The sequence below is a fragment of the Diadema antillarum genome, unplaced genomic scaffold (genome assembly GCF_040938485.1).
Source record: "Diadema antillarum isolate AM-2024a unplaced genomic scaffold, OU_Dant_1.0 seq00001928_RagTag, whole genome shotgun sequence".
NCBI classification, from domain to species: domain Eukaryota; kingdom Metazoa; phylum Echinodermata; class Echinoidea; order Diadematoida; family Diadematidae; genus Diadema; species Diadema antillarum.
The window spans coordinates 74,293-93,705 of NW_027272591.1; the positions used below are offsets into that span (position 1 = coordinate 74,293).

The following is a 19,413-nucleotide window of genomic DNA, read 5'->3' on the forward strand; positions in this document are numbered from 1 at the left end:
GCAACCGGAATTTCGTAATAACAATGTTTGTTATAACGGGAGTGCATGTTTCCACTTGCCGAACGTTAATTGCATATTGACAGTGATAAGTCTTAATCAGAATGAAGAAAAGCTTGTAAAATTTCCATACAAAACGGAAGCTCTACATCCTTGTAAGCCAGCCTAAATTAAGTCCCTTTTTCATTTTATTTTTTTTCCCCTACGTAAAACGCTCTTTTCTTTCTATGTGTCGGGAGCTCGTCTCGTGCTTAGCGTGCGTTGGTACTGCCCTTAAAGGGAACGCAAACCCAAAGAGCAATGTGGATTGAGTGAAAGCAGTAACATTAGTAGAACACATGAGTGAAAGTTTGAGGAAAATCGGGCAATCGATGCAAAAGTTACGAATTTTTAAAATTTTGGTCTTGGAACTGCTGGGTGAGGAGATTACTAGAGGTTATGACGTATGAGTGGACTACAATATAAAGAAATAGAAAGGGAATTTAACATAAAATTCATTTTTCATGAAAATCAACTTGATACTAATATAAAAGTTAGGGGTAGCACTTATTCCCCCTGCTTTCTGAAAGCGGTTAGTCAAGTACTCTTTCATTTTGCGAGAAAAGTGAATTTTTGTGGAATTCCTTTTAGATTTTCTTTATATTGTTGTCCACTCATACGTCATAACCTCTAGAAGTCTCCTCGTCCAGCGGTTCCAACACCGAAACTTTAAAAATTCATAACTTTTACATCGATTGTCCGATTTCACTTTCACTGATGTGTTCTGCTAATGTTAATGCTTTTACTCAATCCACATTCCTCTTTGGGTTTGCGTTCCCTTTAAATTCCTTTTCTTTCGCCCCTTTTTCCTGTCCTCTATAATCTCTTCCTGTTAACCCTTCCACGCTTATCTTTTCCTACAATGCAACTTGCTTTTCGATCAGTATGGAGCCGACTTTGCGTTCGCTAACGGCTAGGTGCTGACATAATCATGAGTAGGCCTATGATGTCAAAGGTCATTTAAAGTACGGTGCGCTCTATGCTCCGCTTTAACAGCCAAACAGAAAACGTATCAGTGAGTGTGCTATATATTCATACTATATTCATTCCCGCACTACGAGGGATGGACAAATCGTGGCAGGGGATCGAGCTCAGATCAAAGATACCTCGTTACACACACAACATGAGGTGCTGCGCAGGTGAGTTTAGATAGCACTTTCTCGTCGTAGCACTGTGGTAATTTGATTAATTAAAAAAAAAGAATGGGCCAATGAGATTTCACGTTTTAAGTAATCCAAACTAAAAGAGGTATTTGCACAAATCTGCATATCGCGTCGGTCAAGGTGCTCTAAGCAAAGCTCAAAATCCTATTGCACCTCTCACTTGAATCAGATCTACACCTGCCGTGTGCTCACTTCACTACCTTGAGAAAAATTCCGGCCAGACGATAGCTTTCCAGCTCAAACTTGCTCTGCCCAGTATGTCCATACAAAGGACATTCGAGGTATACACAAACAAAGGGGCCGAGAGGATTAAGGACATTATGTGTATTGTTTCTTAATACCAAATGTTTCGTGACAATTCTGAATACACCAGTAGCCGTTGAAAGATTTTTTTTCCCGAGCAGCACCCTACAAGGAATCTGAGGATGAAACTTCTGAATATCCTAGTATCTATTATACTTGATGTGTATTGAATAAGTTTTTATTTCTCTTTATAAATATGTATAGTAATACGTCAAGATGAAAAGAAGAGATCGGTAGAATGCATTAAGAAAGACAATATCTTAACGTATTTTGATGGTTGCACCAAATGTTTTCTACGCGTCTTTTTACGTCTTCTTCAGGGTTACAGACCACTCGTAGAATAAGGAATTACCCCCTCCCATGCACTCCCTGCTACCTTCCCCCCTCCCCAATAGTATTCTTTATCTTCAGGGACGTTATCATGAACGACCAACAGCAGCAAATATCAGTATATGGGAAATAGATAGGCCTACATTTATATTTATGTTGTTTTTGCTGCATTTAAACGAAGTGCTTCCTTTGGGGGGGGGGGCACGGTCTCCGTGCCCCCCCCCCTCCATGTAAAACCCGACAGCCTTTCAGTCATAACCTCTGCCATGTGAATCTCAGAGGGTCGAAAGTTCAGATCCTTAAAGGGATTCCTCAATAATAGTTATTAAGGTCAAGGTCCAACCGAAGTGACCGCGCACATTCCCATCCTCGTGCAAATCCCCCACAGTGATCTTTTATTCTCAGGTCTCATACGTTCATATTACATTAAAGGTATCGTTTACCATTGTCAATTGCGATATTAAAAAATATTCGAGTTTACACATTTGATGCATATGTTTCACAAACATCCTACGATAATTCCGCAATAAAGCCTGTTATATAAGGAGATATCGCTATTTTTCTCAATAAACCATAACTGTACGGGAAGGTTTATTTTAGAAACAATTTTTAGTATATCTATTGTTTCCATTTTGTATATTCAACACTACTTGAATGAACATGTTTGGTATTTTTTACATCGGTTGTTTCTATCCCTACCTTACATTTTAGACCTATTTTGAAGCACTAATGCTGGGTTTTTGTTTTGTCTGCAAATGGTAAATAATGCCTTCTTCACATTAAAGGGTCATATCGCAGACCTAGTGAACTTTGAAAACAGGTTGTTTTGTACAGTTGCACAAAATAAAAATGTTGTGCCTATAACTTGAGCATGAAATTCGCCGTTTCTTTCGAACATTGCTTGGAGTAAACTGCCAACCTAATGCATTAAACAACGCTATTCGAAAATGATAATCTATTTGTATGACAAAAAAAAAAAGGACAAGAAACATCTTGTTCAAGATTCTAATAGCGCGATACTGGATGAGAAGAATCTTATCAAGAAGGAATGAAGCACTATAGCACTGATAGCTAGTGGAAGTGGATACAGAAGGGAGATTCGAGTGAGCACGTACGAGTGCACCGCAGCGAACGCGTCACTTCAGCTGCGTTTTGTTTGAGAATTGTTGAGCCGATCAAGTTTTCACCCAACAAAGGCTTGGACGTGTTGAGATTAAAAACAAAATCTGAACGAATCAGCGAGTGTACTTTTCACGTCTTCGTTCCTCCACAAGGGACGGGCGAATCAGGGTAGGGGAGCTTTGATCACATGTCATGTCTCGTTACAAGCACACAATGATGTGCTTGGAAGGTGAGTTTTGATAATTCTTTCTCGACAAAGCATTCTATCTTTTCAATCGATAAAAAATTGGCCTTGAGACTATGAGTTTTCGGGACGGGAACACAAGCAATTCTAGCTGTTTACACATTTTATATTCTATATACCATAACTTATTCATGTATAATTTATCAATAGGGTGCTCCAAACGCGATCAAAATGTTCCATTGCATCACCTAATTAGACTTCCACCTGTAGTGTGCTCAATGCACTTGGACCAATGCATTCAGGCGTAAACCTTAATCTACCTTAATCTTACGAAGGACATTGCAGCAATACACAAACTGAAGAACGTAGGTAATTAAATGTCTCGTTTTTGTGGACATACTCGTGGAGGGGTCAAACATAGTAGCGTCCGTGGAACGATTATCTTGTGTTTGTTTTTTTGTTTGTACTCTGTCTTGTTTTATTCGAGCAGCACCCTGCATTGAAGCTGGCTGGAAACCTTTGAATATCGTTGCGTTCAGTTAGGGTATAAAAATCTCTATGTATGTACATACGAATTTGCTTTCTCTTCTAGTAAAAAATAAATTTTGCTAAAGAATATCACCGTGGGTAGGGATGTAAGTTGGTCCGTGGCTTCAGAATGTATGGGGAATATGGGGGTCATATATTTCAGTGTAAACACATCGTGTAGAAGACTCACAGTTGTTTATGCTTATATTCTTCATCATAAATCCCAATATATTCAAAGCAAAATGAAAAAGGCACACAGACACGGCCCAAAACTAACTAAATTCATGACTTCTTTTAAATTGAATGCAGCTAATTGAAACATGGTTGCCTATTCACGAAGTTGAATGACCGCCGTCGCCAGCTTGAGATGAATTTGAATGCTCATTGCTGAAATGCATGCTCCTCTCTTGAATTTGAATGCTCCGATAGTGAATTCGAATGACCGGATTTTCCGGATCTTTTGCAAGACTCCACATTATTTTGTTTGTTTGTTTTTTCGTGACTGGCCGTAATGTTCAAGTTTGTTTGATTTTAGTTTATTTTGCCGATAACGCCAGTGTATTTTAAGAAATATAAATTCTCAGTTGCAAAATACACCTCAAGAAGATTAAATGAGGAAAACACAAATCAAAGATATTTCATATTTATATCATACTGACAGAATCATTAAATAGACAATGTTTCTAATGCTAAGGTTTTTCGAACAATAGGAAAAGTATTCGCAAGTGGATAAAGCAGTTGTGGTTCTCATTATTTTAAAAAGTTGTCTTGATGAAATCAATGGCGTGATAAAAACATTTTGAAAAAAGATGAAAACTAGTTTTGTGTGTTTTAGTGTTCCATATTACAAGGTTTAACAAACATAACATTTTAACAAACGTAACATTAAAACATAAGGTTTCAATAAACATAATAAATTGAATGAGAAAATTTTCGAATACAACAAATAAGATAAAAATTAAGACGTGTGAAATATTGATTATCGACTTAAAAGGAATAGCGTTTTATCATTCGAGGATTAAACTCTCTCTGGATTTAAACAATTTTATTTTTCAATCCTCCTGGTGTGGGAAGCCTTGGGAGCGTAAAAATGTTGTCTGTATTGGCTTTATATCTTTGTTGACTGTTCTGACTCTCTTATAGGACTCTGCTCTGTGCGAATGTATTTTGCCACGATGTCTTTCGTCGGTCTTACAGTGTTGTACTCCCTGCGCATCAATATGAGCGTTGTCATGACAATCATAGCAGAGACCAATCACGGTGAGGCTGCGCAGAATGACACCATAAACTCATCTGCGCACAATTCGTGTTCTGACTCTGCAATGGATGTGGAAGACGGCGTAAGGAACACTTCAACTTTACAGGTAAGAATCCGGGTAGGAACCACTTTTGTTGGCATTTTGTTTTAGTGTTGTATTTGGATGAATGAGATAATGAACAGGCAATTTATTACATGAATAAATGAATACAAATATTTGCAGTGTATACTGTGTCTTTGCACAATGTCTCTTATGATAGAAGTTATGCCATTTTTAAATATTCATGTCTTGAAAATTAAAATTACCCCGAAATGGTAAATTCTTATACCTGTATACGACGTAATAATATGAGCATATTGAAGAATACGCTGTTTTGTCTATAAACCCATAAACATAAAAGAGAAACATTAGTGGGTTTCAATACTGATCGATCAAGTCAGAATATAAAACAAAACAGAAAAAGAGGAAACCTACTGAAGAACTGATAGGTCATATTGCGTTAGTATATTCAACTCAATTAAATTCAATTCAATCAAGAAGGTAAATGTGATAAAATATGTAGAGGGCGACAAGTAATAAACATCCCTGTCAGAAAGAACAGTTGTGTTTACAGTGTGCTCACAGACTTGACTCTCTAAACACACTGTCGAACGATGGAACTTCTGTTTGCAGAAGGAATCTCAATACCATTTATGTTACTTTTAGGAAACAAATTGAAATCACATAAAAAGCCCCGACATTAGCATACTAGTAAGAGGTTTGATACCGGAAATGTTTTCACCAAATGCAAACTGGCGTGAAAACATAATATTGTAATCCTGGCCTTATACAAGGCTCCGTATCGAAAGTGATATTATCTTGTCTGTTTTCTTCCACATAATGTATAATATTATTTCTACATTGCTTTCGGTTGGTCATGCCATATACAACTATGGACCTAATGGTAGATTCTTGGGGCCTAGGAGCATAATCGTGGAGGCCCTGTGGCATAGTGCGTAGGAATCCTGACTTTCAATCAGACATGTCAGAGGTCCCGAGTTCGAATCCCGTCATGTGCTTACGTCTTTAAGAGAAGATATTGCCCCCCCCCCCTCAAGATGTCCCTCTAAACTTAGTTGCATAAATGGACACGTAAAAATTCTTTATAGAATACTAATGTCAGAGTCCCCTCTGATACAGCAGCGGAAACACTGAAGAGGCTACCCGGGGGCTACCCTGACAGAGCCGGGATAATTGAGACCATGTGGTTATCATCACATTTACAATATGAATGCTGTTCTTTACTACTCAACAACTGGACTTTCAACGTGCACCCAACACAGCAAGCCAAATTTCAATGGAGCAGCCACCTACAAGAACTCCTTCTCGGTGCCTACTTCATTGGCCAGACCATCGGCATGATACCTTCCGGATGGCTCTCCGATCGCTTCGGGGGAAAGTGGTTGATGGGAGTCGGTGCGGGTGTGTCAGCTCTCATGAACCTCGCCGCTCCGCTGGCAGTGGAAGTCAGCGTGCCCTTATTTTTCGTCACCAGGCTTGTGTCTGGACTCGCTGAGGTGAATTAAAGTTAAGTTCAAGTGAGTTCGGCGTCATGTTTTAAAGTTGACATCTGTGAATGGAGTAATATCAGACGTAAAAAATGATAGGGGTTCCTGTGACCATTAGAATTGGACAAAAAATATGGAATTCAAGAGTTGATAGTGATATTCGGTCACATGAACACACGCATATATGAGAAGTAAACAGGCGATGACGTCATCTTTATGACAAGTATCCAATTGGTTTGTCATTAAAGAGGAAATCGAATTAAAAAAAATTCAAAAGAAGGAAAAATATTTCATATAGAATGATACTAAAATGACATAAATCGGATAAAAAATAAGGAAGATATGACATTTTGAAATATTTCAATTTTTTTCGGAAAACATTTCTTGACCAGTCCTTATGAATATTCAAATCAGCAAGTTGACGATGTTAAGCTCTCACAATTTCTTATTCATTGCAGTCAGACCGCAATGCGGCTGTTAATGAGCTCAAATCAAAAATTTATCTTACGCGCAGGTTTTTGCGCATGTCCTTTTCAGCACCCGAGATTTTGCGAGATATTCAGAGACGAAGTGCATGGTCGACGAGATTCACTTATTGACGACATGAAGATCTACTATCCGTGACTAATTGACATGGTTTGTGAATCTTTGAAATAAATCACACCTTTTAATGCTTACATTATAAAAAATAAACTTATGATAACATAATTCTTATCTCTGCATTATATCGATATTTTCAAAACGACCCTGAGACAAATTATAACAAGGCTTTCTATTTACTTGCAACCCGACCCGTTCATAGCTTGAATCACCACATTAATGACTGTAAACGTTCTAGAGATACTTGCTATAACAGCACAGTAAGAACTGAATTGGTCCATCACCTAGAAACCTATAAAAATTGAAAGTCTCGTCGAGTAAAAACCATAGTGTAGCAATTTAAGATACATGAATGATCATGCGCTCCCAGGGTATGATTAGATAAATGACTCAGCGATGTATACAGTGGATTAATATGGAACAATTATTCTAATACAAAATAGAAAGCCCCAAAGAACTGATCATGTGTGCAAGTATGTGCTAGATCTTTTATTATTGATTTATATGCTATTCATTAATGCACATTACTCTATCTACATGTAGTTGTGTAAACAAAATCCAAACCAAAGTTGAGCTGCGCTGTCGATCAGAGTGGAGTGTTGTTCTTGTTGTTTACGTGGAGATCTTAGTTGCAGTTGCCTGATCCCGAGCGCGTATAATATACATTGTGCGCGCACACACACACACACCGTAGGATCCTACACTGTCATCTACACACAGTGTATTACTGTTATGTACACTTGTACAGTACACGTTTGCTGTCATTCCGCGAAGTTCATTCAACTCTCCACCACTCTCTACTCAGAGGGAATTAACCAATCAGGTACGCGCATTCGCGGCAAACTGAAATCTTGTCATATTCGTCAGAAATTAACTGTACGACACAATGATTTATCCTGCAGCCTGACCCGTTCATAGAATCAGTCCACATGAAATTATTATATTTTCATGGAATGATATATTCCCTTTCATTTCATACCTCTTCCATTTTGCTCCACGTTTATTCCATTGGTCTAGTGTACCACCCAAAAAAAAGTGAAAAATATGCAAATTTTATGTTTTATAAATCCCTTGTTAAGTATATTTAATATGTCATAATCTTTAAAGTGGTCGAAGTTCATCAAAGTACAACTCTTGAGCTTTTTATCGATGTATAAATCATGTAGATTGCTCGTGTCGTTTAGTTTTACAGACACTCTAAAAATGTGGTCTCCCATCTTATTACATAATCATGTGTGCGAGGTCCATGCATACGCGTACGATAAATGCGAAGGCTTTTCAGGGCGTTGCGGTCTGACTGATTACACATGCAGAAATGACAAAAATCTCGTATTTTAATCTGTCTTAAAACCACCCAAGATAGAAAAGAACAAATATCAACCCATAAAAATCTTCGTACGGGAACATGTTGGTTTTTTTTCTTGTAGGCCCTATTAGCTAAAACGAACAATTCAACATGAGTTGTTTCCTGGTTGCGTATTTTTTATTTACACCACTGCTCCGCCACAATATAAAAAAAATCCCAAAGAAACGGCTCGCGCCCTAAGACTACGAGTATAGGGACTCTACCTCAGACAAATTGTGTTCGCATAGGGCCTACTTCTTAATGACAATGACCACCGTTCTCGGCATCACCTCGCTTTGGCACGGTGTGTTAGGGTTTGGTCTGTTATTCAGAAGGTATGGTGTCACGGTGGTTCGACTCCCAATTGGGGTCTAGCTCAACATCTTGTTTTCATTTTTGCTCTTAATTTCTAAAGTATATGTAACGGTTTATTCCGTCAGGCTCAAGGCTTGAGAGAATAATAAAGTCAAAGACTTGATAGCCGTTTCTTTCGTATTTCTGGGAATTGTGGCGGAGCAGTGGTGTAAATAAAAAATACGCTTCCTGGTTGTACCCTTCAGACGTATTCCAGCTGGTTCTTAAAAGTTCAAGATGGATTATATCTTCAAGTTACCTAAGAGGTGCAGAATAACTTTTATCAAACATGTGAAACAGGGTGACAGAAGCTGAAATAGAATCCGGTACCAACGTGACCAATATGAAAATTTGTAGGTGAGATACAGACGCTGACAGTTTACAAGTCCCATTGGTTTGAGCGTTTAGCTATAATAAAAATTAGATTTTTTTTCTTGATTATTTGGTAAATACAGCTACCATCCCTCCATCCCCCCCCCCAAAAAAAAAAAAAAAAAAAACTCATGTTTGGGTTAATGCAACACATCAGCTCTATATTGTCATTATCATCATCATTAGAAGTAGTAGGCCTATATAGTAGTAGTAGCAGCAGCAGTAGTAGTAGTAGTAGTAGAAGTATTAGTAACAGTAGGCCCTACTGGTACTAGTAGTAATGGTCTAATTGAAATAAAAACTTATTTTTGGTAATTTTTTTTTGCCAAATAATTGAGCGTGGTTAGGGCTTGTAACTATAATGCAAATCATGTGACTATTTTGCAGAATAGATGCATCCTACCTCCCCACCCCCCGAAAAAGTCACCACGGCTGTATTAGTGCAACAAAACATATTATTATTAGTAGTAGTAGTAGTGGTAGTAGTAGTAGTAGTAGTAGTAGTAGTAGTAGTTGTTGTTGTTGTTGTTGTTGTAGAGTAGTAGTAGTAGTAGTAGTAGAGTAGTAGTAGAAGTAGTAGTAGTAGTAATAATAATGATAATAATAATAGCAGTAGTAGCAGTATAGTAGTACTTGATGTTGTATTTTGTTATGTCACCATCGGAATTTAATAAAGACTTTGCAAACGTCAACACGGGACTATAGTTCTATAGGTCAATTTAATCACTTAAAATTGCACATGAACTATACTTTACTGTGCTGATATTTCATCGTTTCTCTGTCCAGACGACCTCATTTCCCGCGGCCAACACTCTAATCACCAAATGGGCACCGGAAAACGAAAGAACCAAAATAACCCTCTTCATTACGTCAGGTAATAAGGTTATGATTTTTTTAATGTTTTTGATTTCTTTTTTTCAATCTGACACGTTGACAAGACACTGCACGAAAAAATCCCTAAATTGTAACGATTTAATTATGTTGTGGTGCCTCAAAATTGTTGAATCTAGCTGTCTTTAAAAGCTAAAATCGAGAAATGGGCTACGCGTAATTTTTTTAACATTTCAAAATTTAATAAGTCTATCATCAGATTAAACAACATCATATTACACATTTCCAGTAATACCTCTCTTCAACCATAACAAGTAATATTCTTGAAGTTATGATAAGAAATATTCCTTATTTCTTTGGTTTTGCTGCTTTAATCACAAAAGGTCTTAATCTAACAAGAATGGAGTTAGCTCGTTTTGCGGTTAAACTCTTCACTTTGTTGATGATGTTGGAATGGATTGAAATGAAAACAACAGTACGCGTGCGGAAGATTAAAACGTGAGACTGTCACTTGTAAGACATCCATAAACAACAAACACATCAAAAAGTCACTAAGTTGATTAAGGATTCTTAAATGCTTTGTTATATCAAACCTGACTACTGAACACAAGGATATCATAAAATAGATCCGGTCACTACCAAAATTGTCACCTTTCAAAGCTTTTGAACAATCAGTTTTCAATTGCACGTTTTGCTGTAATTTGATTTCTACACAATATCAGGGGTATACTGGTTCCATACGAAAACAAGGTAAGAGTATCCAAGTTTGCCCTATAGGCAATGTCTATTTTTAATTTTTATTGTTCCACGTCTCTACACTACATTGTTCCACATTTCGACAGAAATCAGGGGTATACTGTTATCGTATATGAACAAGGTAATACACAAGTTTACCCTGAATGTAATACCTGTAGTGTCAATTAGTGGCCTATCGACGTCTAATGAAATTGTTGGGTGTATTCTGACCTATGACCAGTCATTGTTTTGTCTTTATTTTTCCTGTTTGTATGTGTTACATCGGAAGAGAGTTGAAAAAAATAGATTTCCTTTCGGTAGCACTTTGAGTTCAAGGTCGCCATTCACATCAGAGATTGGATTGTGAAGTATTCTCTATCCTTTCTCCAATTTGTACATCAAAAAGTCACTAAGTTGATTAAGGATTCTTAAATGCTTTATTATATCAAACCTGACTACTGAACACAAGGATATCAAAAAATAGATCCGGTCACTACCAAAATTGTCACCTTTCAAAGCTTTTGAACAATCAGTTTTCAATTGCACGTTTTGCTGTAATTTGATTTCTACACAATATCAGGGGTATACTGGTTCCATACGAAAACAAGGTAAGAGTATCCAAGTTTGCCCTATAGGCAATGTCTATTTTTTATTTTTATTGTTCCACGTCTCTACACTACATTGTTCCACATTTCGACAGAAATCAGGGGTATACTGTTATCGTATATGAACAAGGTAATACACAAGTTTACCCTGAAGGTAATACCTGTAGTGTCAATTAGTGGCCTATCGACGTCTAATGAAATTGTTGGGTGTATTCTGACCTATGACCAGTCATTGTTTTGTCTTTATTTTTCCTGTTTGTATGTGTTACATCGGAAGAGAGTTGAAAAAAATAGATTTCCTTTCGGTAGCACTTTGAGTTCAAGGTCGCCATTCACATCAGAGATTGGATTGTGAAGTATTCTCTATCCTTTCTCCAATTTGTACATAACTTAATATGTAAGTTGCTTTCTTGCTTTACTCTCTTAAAAAAAATCGAGTGAAAATATTCACTCTTAAAGGAGTGAATTCAAAAAAGAGTGAATTTAGAGTGAGATTGAAGTGAATTTTGAGTGAAAATGTTCAGTTTCACTCGTTTTAGAGTGACCTCAGGGATCACTCCAAAATCTTCGAGTGATCCTTGAGGTCACTCCAAAATGAGTGAAAATAAACATTTTCACTCAAAATTCACTCCAATTTCACGCTAAATTCACTCTTTTTTGAATTCACTCCTTTAAAAGGGAATATTTTCACTCGATTTTTTTTAGAGAGTATGATATTGCGTATGTTGCAGAACAAGTCTCTTGCATATTACTTGCCTGACGAATAATGCGTACCTATTTCATCCTTCATTTATTGCTGTATTTGAGGTCGTAGTAGTAAACAATGAGTGTTCACATATAATGGTGAAAAAGTCAAAGATAATTGATATAAAACGAGACGTTTATACTTTAAACCATGCCACTACAGCCTCCAAGTATAACTATTATTTTAGCCCCAAAGCAACTTTTATCATTTCAGTCATAATGTCTATAAACTTCCAACATACTTCAGATTAATCATAACGATGTTGCTTTAAATTTTATTTAATGGTTAGAAAAAAGCTGGAGGTGTACGGCTGTAATATCTTTCAATGATTATTGTACTTTTTAAAAGCAAGGTATTTAAAGCGTTATTCCGTTCAGTTAAAGTCCCCCGCAGCAAATAGCCATGTGAACCCATTGAATGCATATGACGTCATGAATAATCAGTGAAAATAGGACAAATAATTTTGCTCAACACAAGTGTGAATTCAAACTTATGAATAGTTATGAGTGCTACCTTTCTAGAGCTAGATGGGAACGGTTGAAATAGCGATGTCACAATAGTACAACAATATTAAAAATATTGAAAGTGAATATTAAAAAAAGATTCATTGCTCTCAGACATCCAAAGAACAGTTGGCAAGGCTCTTCAAGAAAATAAGGAAACTAGATCACTGTATGAAATATGTCGAGGGAATGATTTGTACCTTTGAATACATATAGGACGAAATTATCTTTTTGTTTTTATTCTGATATATTTTGTGAACTGTTTTTTAACAGTTTTTTTTTCTGAAATGCAAGTTAGTGTATAAGGGAAAGTTATAATGTTCATAGTTATTTACTTCTCTGCTTATTCCCGTCTTCCAGGATCTGCAGTTGGCTGTGCTTGTGGACTTACCTTTTCGGGACTTATTTGTTCGAAACTAGGATGGACTTCTTCCTTTTACATTTTAGGTACGGGAACCATGTACATGATGTAGATGTCGGCAGCAAAAACGAAACAAAGCAAAACAAAGAACACAATCACGTGTGTTGATACTCGAGTTTTGAAGCTTGTAGTAAAAGACCACAAGTAAGTGCAAAATGTTCGATACTGAGTAAATTGTTTTGTTGATTTGAGAATGGACTGAATGACGGTGAAAGGTGAGAAATCTGCGGATACGGATTAAAATCTGATTTTGAACCCTTCTTTTAATCTCTTCCCTCTGTCCTCCCCGTCCAGTTTCTACCCTCTAAACCCATCTTTGGTTTTTCTCTCCAATTTGCTCGAAATAGTATTAAGTACGAAACTGGGATGTACACGTATTTACTCTTTTAACAATGTTCGTTAAACTTGTTTTGCACTGCTATCGTGATCATGCTTGACAGAACAAAATCGCTTGAGCGAACAAACATGCGACTATACAACGAGCAATGTCACAGCATGGGATGAATGGGGTATCCATTCGTCAAGAGTACCGGAACTGACTTGCACTTTGAAGTGGCCTTTCAAAACGTTCCCTCGAAACTACCGCAGATGATATTATGGTAATCTGCATTACTGCATTTGTTTCAAAACTTGTTTGATATTCTCACTCCCGATAGGCCCCTACTTTAGTCTTAAAACTTTGGTAAAAATAGCATGGAGATTCGATAAAAGACCATGACACTTAGTAACAAAAGGATACGATTCTCGATGGACGTCTCTATACACACAAAAAGGCAGACAACGAAAATACACGCAAACACATGCACACACATATATTGGCATATGATGTGTTTATTGCAAAACAAGCTAACTCCGTTCCTGTTAAATTGAGATATTTGTGACTAAAGCTGCTAAAAAGAAACAAAGAAAATAATAAAAAATACGGGTTAACTAGTATATCTAATCATGACTTCTAGAATATTCCTTGTTATGCTATAAATTATATTTTACTTGAACGTTGAGACGCTTTGTTTTGCTCTATCTGATGATGGTTTTTCTTTGAAATGTTAAATATGGAGCTTAGCTCATTTTGCAATAAAACTCTTCAAAATACAGTATAGACGTAATTAACGTGTCATATTGATGTAAGTAAGGTTATGCATGTGCGTTTATATAGGTCCTATATGTTTTTCCTGCCTCTTTACAGGGTCACTCTCGCTGATCTGGGCTATACTTTGGTGCATTACCATTTCTGAAGAGCCTTTGTATCATCCTTGGATATCAAGCCGAGAACAAGACCTTATCGAGAGTCAGAGGTGTCGCAAAAGCGAAAAAGTGAGTTGACGCTTTCTGCCTAAAATCTGTTGAAAACATCTCGATAAGAGACCATGAGAGAAATTTATCTAGAAACTAACAAAAACTGACGATGACACACCCCTGCATACTTTCGTTTCTTAAACTGGAAACCATTGTAATGTATCCTTCTGTGATTCCATTTTATTTTCTTAAATATTTTAAAGATTCTTGTGAGTACTTATACTCATTACATAAGCTCTTTTTTATCGAATATTTGTGTGATGCTTTGATGTTACTTCAAGTATGATTTTCTGTTAAAATGTATAAATTACTCAGGCTAAGCTGAAATGAACAACATTTTCATCTGCAAAACGAAATCATGGTAACAACTATTCAGTCAGGAATTTTACATTGCTGGACGCCAATAACAACAGTATCCTGTCAAGTTGTAACATTGGATTGTAATAATTACCGTGTCAGAAGCTCTTGAAATAGAATAATGTATCATCTGCGACTTAGAAATCTGTCCATAATTTATTGGTATTCCATGCTGTTTTCATTACCATCAGCATCATAGTCATTACCATTGCAATGACAATGATAATGAGGGTAGACGACAAAAGAATTGGATTAATTTCTATCAAAACTATTAATATAATCAATACCAAGAATGTCAGATTTATAGTAATCAAATCATTCTCATCATTAAAGGATGAAGTTTTTCATGCTCCAAAGGTTAGAGGTCTATCTCCATATATCCAGCGACAAAGTCCTCTTGGCTAAATTAGTGAATTCCACTTTGTTTCTTCTTCTTTCTTTTTTTTTTCTCTCTCTCAAACCTCTATAGGAGTCCTCAATACCTTTAAGGGCAATATTAACGTCATGGAGAACAGCAGCATTTAACATCGCCATGGTAACCATAGCTGGATTCGTGATCTTGACATTTATGATAAACATTCCGCTTTTCCTGAGACACGTTCTCCGATTCAACGCATTTAATGTAAGTATCGAATGATAATATCATATTATGACGATAACGCCTAGCTTACAACTTGCCTTAATTGGCTAAATTCTATCAGGGGCTACGGTACTACTGTATGTATTAACGTCACGATGTAATGATGAATTCTTCCGTGAAATACATGCATCACTTTGTTCTGAAAAAGAAGTTATGTTTTCTGCAGACATTTTTCTGTCATAATGAAACAAAGAACAGAAACTAACTTACCAATTCATCCCACCGAAGGAAAGTTTGGACTTTACGCTAGAGTACATTTATCTAGCTGATAAACTGCTCCTTGAAGGTAAAGGGAAAAAAGTATGAGATTTTTGGGTGTAAGATTAAATGAGAGTTTAAAGGGAACCCAAACCCAAAGAGCAAATATGGATTAAGTGAAAGCACCAATATTAGTAGAACACATAAGTGAAAGTTTGAGGAAAATCAGACAATCGATGCAAAAGTTATGAATCTTCAAAATTTTGGTGTTGAAACCGCTGGATGAGGAGACTACTTGAGTTTATGACACCATGTGTGGACAACAATTATAAAGAAAATATAAAGAAAATTCAACATGCTTTCACTTTTTCTAGCATAATGAAAGAGCATTTGACTTACTGCTTTCAGAAAGCAGGGGGAATAATTGCCACCCTTCACATAATGTCAGTATCGAGTTGATAGAATGTGTAATTTTCATGAAAAATTAAGTTTTGTGGAATTCCTTTTTTATTTTCTTTGTATTGGGACACATAACGCCATACCCTCTAGTCGTCTCCTCACCCAGCGGTTCCAACACCAAAACTTTAAAAATTCATAACTAATTCGCATCGATTGTCCGATTTTCCTCAAACTTTCACTAATGATTATTATGTTCTACTAATGTTGCTGCTTTCACTCAATCCACATTTCTCTTTGGGTGTTGGTTTCCTTTAGTGGAAGGGTAAAATAGAAGGACGAGCAGTACAAACTTACGTTAGAACACCTTGTTTAGTGGATGAACTGCACCTCGAACATTAAAAGAGATTTATTTCGGTACAATAAATGAAGAGATTTATCACAAAACTAGCTAACCGCGTTCATTTTAAGTTGAGATATTTACGATTAAAGCTCCTAAAAAACCCCAAAGAATAATAACAAAAGAGTTGGGGACATTTTTTTTTTTTTATTTCAAATTCAAGAATATTCCTTGTTATGTTACAGATGAGGTATCACGGATAGTGACTGAAAGCTTTCATTTTACGATTATTTACTTAAAATACAAAAGCGAGTTGTCCATTTTACGATGAAACTCTTCAAATATTTCGTACTAAAAAATTACGGACATCCTCTCACCGTCTTTCCGCAGATTGGTCTACTGGGGGCACTACCTTACTACGTCTTTGGTATCTCCATGGTAGCAGCAGCATGCCTATCTGACCACATCCTCCATAAGAAATATCTCACAAAAACGACAACGAGGAAGCTTATGACCAACACCGGTATATTCCTTTTCATTATTTTCATTTATATATTACATAATACAGACATTCACTTTAATTTCTTGTCCATTTCCGTCATCGCTGTAGTCTCGTTACGAAATGAAGAGTTTTATTGCAAAATAGGCTAAGCGCCATTTTCAAAACATTTCAAATTTAGTCCAGCATCAGATAGAGCAAAATAAAACCTTTCCAGTAATACCTCACTTGTAACATGACAAGAAATATTGTAGAAGTTATGACTAAAAGTAATCTGTATTTCCTCATTATTTTCCTTGTTTTGTAACAGCTTTAATCACAAATATCTCAACTTGACAAGAATGGAGTTAGCTCGTTTGGCGATAAAACTCTTCAAATTGTGTTGTTAATGTATATAGAACATCGCTGGTATTAAAGAAAAACTGCATATCTACTTATTTGTTTTTTTAGATATGCTACTCGTCTAATCCGGGTGGACCAGGCTTCACAAACAAAACAGAATGACACGGCAGCATGGACCCTCATTACATTTTGATAGTGCTTCTTTTTCTTTTTGCGTGATTTTTTGATGCTATTAAACAAGCTGACAAGCTCAGATGTCTTGGTATTAAAACATCCCTCATGATAATGTGCTTACATATCTTATAATATAATATCTCATATATATATATATATATATATATATATATATATATATACATAATCAAATCATATATCATATATCATATAAAACGGTGTGAACATCGATACCTATTTTCGTTTGCAGGAGCCGTGGTGGCAGCGATATCGCTAGCCGCCATGCCACATGTCGGATGCGACCACCGTTTTGTCGTGGCTCTGATGTCGACAGGCATGCTCGGCGTTGGGATCGCCTACTCTGGGTTCTTTGCAAACCCGTCGGACCTGGCTCCCCGCTTCGCCGGCACCGTGTTTGGGATCGGCAACTGTCTGGGAGTGGCAAGCGGCTTCGTTGGACCAGTGGTCATCGGTTTCATGACCGCGGATCAGGTAATGATGTCATCATCGTGTTTTGATTGTTGTTGTCGTTTTTTTTTTTAGTTCCTGAATGGAAAGTTGCTTTCTGATGAAAACAGAAATTAGTGAAGTAGAAGAGTGAAAACTTGAAAATTTTTGGAAAAAGCATACACACTGAAAAGATTATCAACTCCGGAAGATTAGAGAGTTTACAGACAAATCTGCAATTCATTACAGGTGAGTTAGTTAAACTTGATCAGCTCTCGATTCGATTTTTACTCAGAAATTCACAATTTTTTTTTTATTTCTTCCGAGAAGAAATTTCTTGAGTCCTGGAGAGCGTTTCATAAAATTTTTCAATCAGTGACAACTGTTTTGAGCTACTGAAATCCTTGCATGTGATTAGCTCAGAGCAAATTTGTCAGTGAAAATCACTGACAAAACACTGAATTGCCCCCCCCCCCCCCTTGGTATATAATTATGATAACTGTAATATACCGGCTTTTACGTCTTCATTGGCAGATTTAAGTTCTCTCTGTGTCAAAATATTTGAGGAAAATGAGGATTCGTGAATGTCTGTGTAGATACAGAAAGGATAGCGCTCAACAACTATACGTCACCCGCAGTTGCCAATTTGTGTTGATCTCTAAACCTTAAAAATTCATAATTTCCTTGTGTTCCTGATTTGTTCCCAAATTTTCACGAATCTAATTCTCAAATTTATGCGCTACTTTTTGAAAGGACTTGTTGTAGGCCCCTACTTATTCCTCCGTTTGTGTATGTATGTCTCTATGTTGGTATGTCTTTATGTATAACTCCATATCTTATTGTGTGTATAACGTATTTCTTAATACAGGAATAGTTGCTGTTGCTGTTTTAAATCAATCTGTACACCAAATCTTTTTATCTAAGAGGAGCCCACACTCTGCGAACTCTGTTTGTTTTTTTTTAGTGGGTCCCTCCATTGTTTTTTTTCACACAATGCGTACTGACAATTATTCCACTATCGTTACTTCATCAACCATTGTAATGTATCCTTACTGTAAGTTTTTAATTATTGTTTTCTTTGTACAAATGATAATGCATCATTTGTTTCACTGAAGAAAGTCAGATTTATGTTTATATATTATTTTATTGTGAAAAAAAACACGAAATAAATTGGAACTGAACTGAATCTTTCACTCATCTCACTCGTTTCACTCATCTCATTTATCCCTGTAGTCCGACCCAAAGGGTTGGGGGAAAGTGTTCTATATGACAGCGGGTCTCAGCCTCCTGGGAGCGCTCTGCTTCCAGCTGCTCGGCACCGGGAAGGTACAGGCGTGGGCGGTGACTGATGGGGACGAAGTCGAGAATGAAGTGAAGGCGGAGATAGAAAACAAACCTACCCTTACAGATCGCATGCTTACAAACAGTGACGAGAAAAATGCGATCTAGCTGGTATTACCGTATTATGCAAGCTTATCGCAGTCTGTGTGGACAAGAATATAAAGAAAATATAAGGAAAATGCAACATGAGATCACTTTTCCAGCATTATGAAGTAGCATTTAACTAACCGCTTTAGAAAGCAGGGGGAATAATTGTTACCCTTAACATAAGTCAGTATCAAGTTGATGGAATGTGTAACTTTCATGAAAAATGATTTTTTTTTTGTGGAATTCCCTTTATATTTTCTTTATATCGTTGTCCGCACATACGTCATATCCTCTAGTCTCCTCATCCAGCGGT

General features: G+C 36.7%; 1 protein-coding gene across 1 annotated transcript; it reads left to right on the forward strand.

Annotated features, from left to right (window-relative positions):
• The first annotated feature begins 4,841 nt into the window (after positions 1–4,841).
• Positions 4,842–19,121, forward strand: LOC139713226 (sialin-like). Its single transcript, XM_071624971.1, has 5 exons — positions 4,842–5,030; positions 6,248–6,481; positions 16,601–16,733; positions 17,476–17,717; positions 18,906–19,121. Exons 1-5 carry the CDS (start codon positions 4,842–4,844, stop codon positions 19,119–19,121), a joined length of 1,014 nt encoding a protein of 337 aa, XP_071481072.1.
• Positions 19,122–19,413: the final 292 nt, after the last annotated feature.

Excerpts from the sequence above, each read along its gene's own strand:
- LOC139713226 (XM_071624971.1), top strand. The coding sequence starts at position 4,842 with ATGTCTTTCGTCGGTCTTACAGTGTTGTACTCCCTGCGCATCAATATG. Across the intron at positions 5,031-6,247 it reads GGAACACTTCAACTTTACAG|CAAGCCAAATTTCAATGGAG; the intron begins GTAAGAATCCGG and ends CACCCAACACAG. Across the intron at positions 17,718-18,905 it reads GTTTCATGACCGCGGATCAG|TCCGACCCAAAGGGTTGGGG; the intron begins GTAATGATGTCA and ends TTATCCCTGTAG.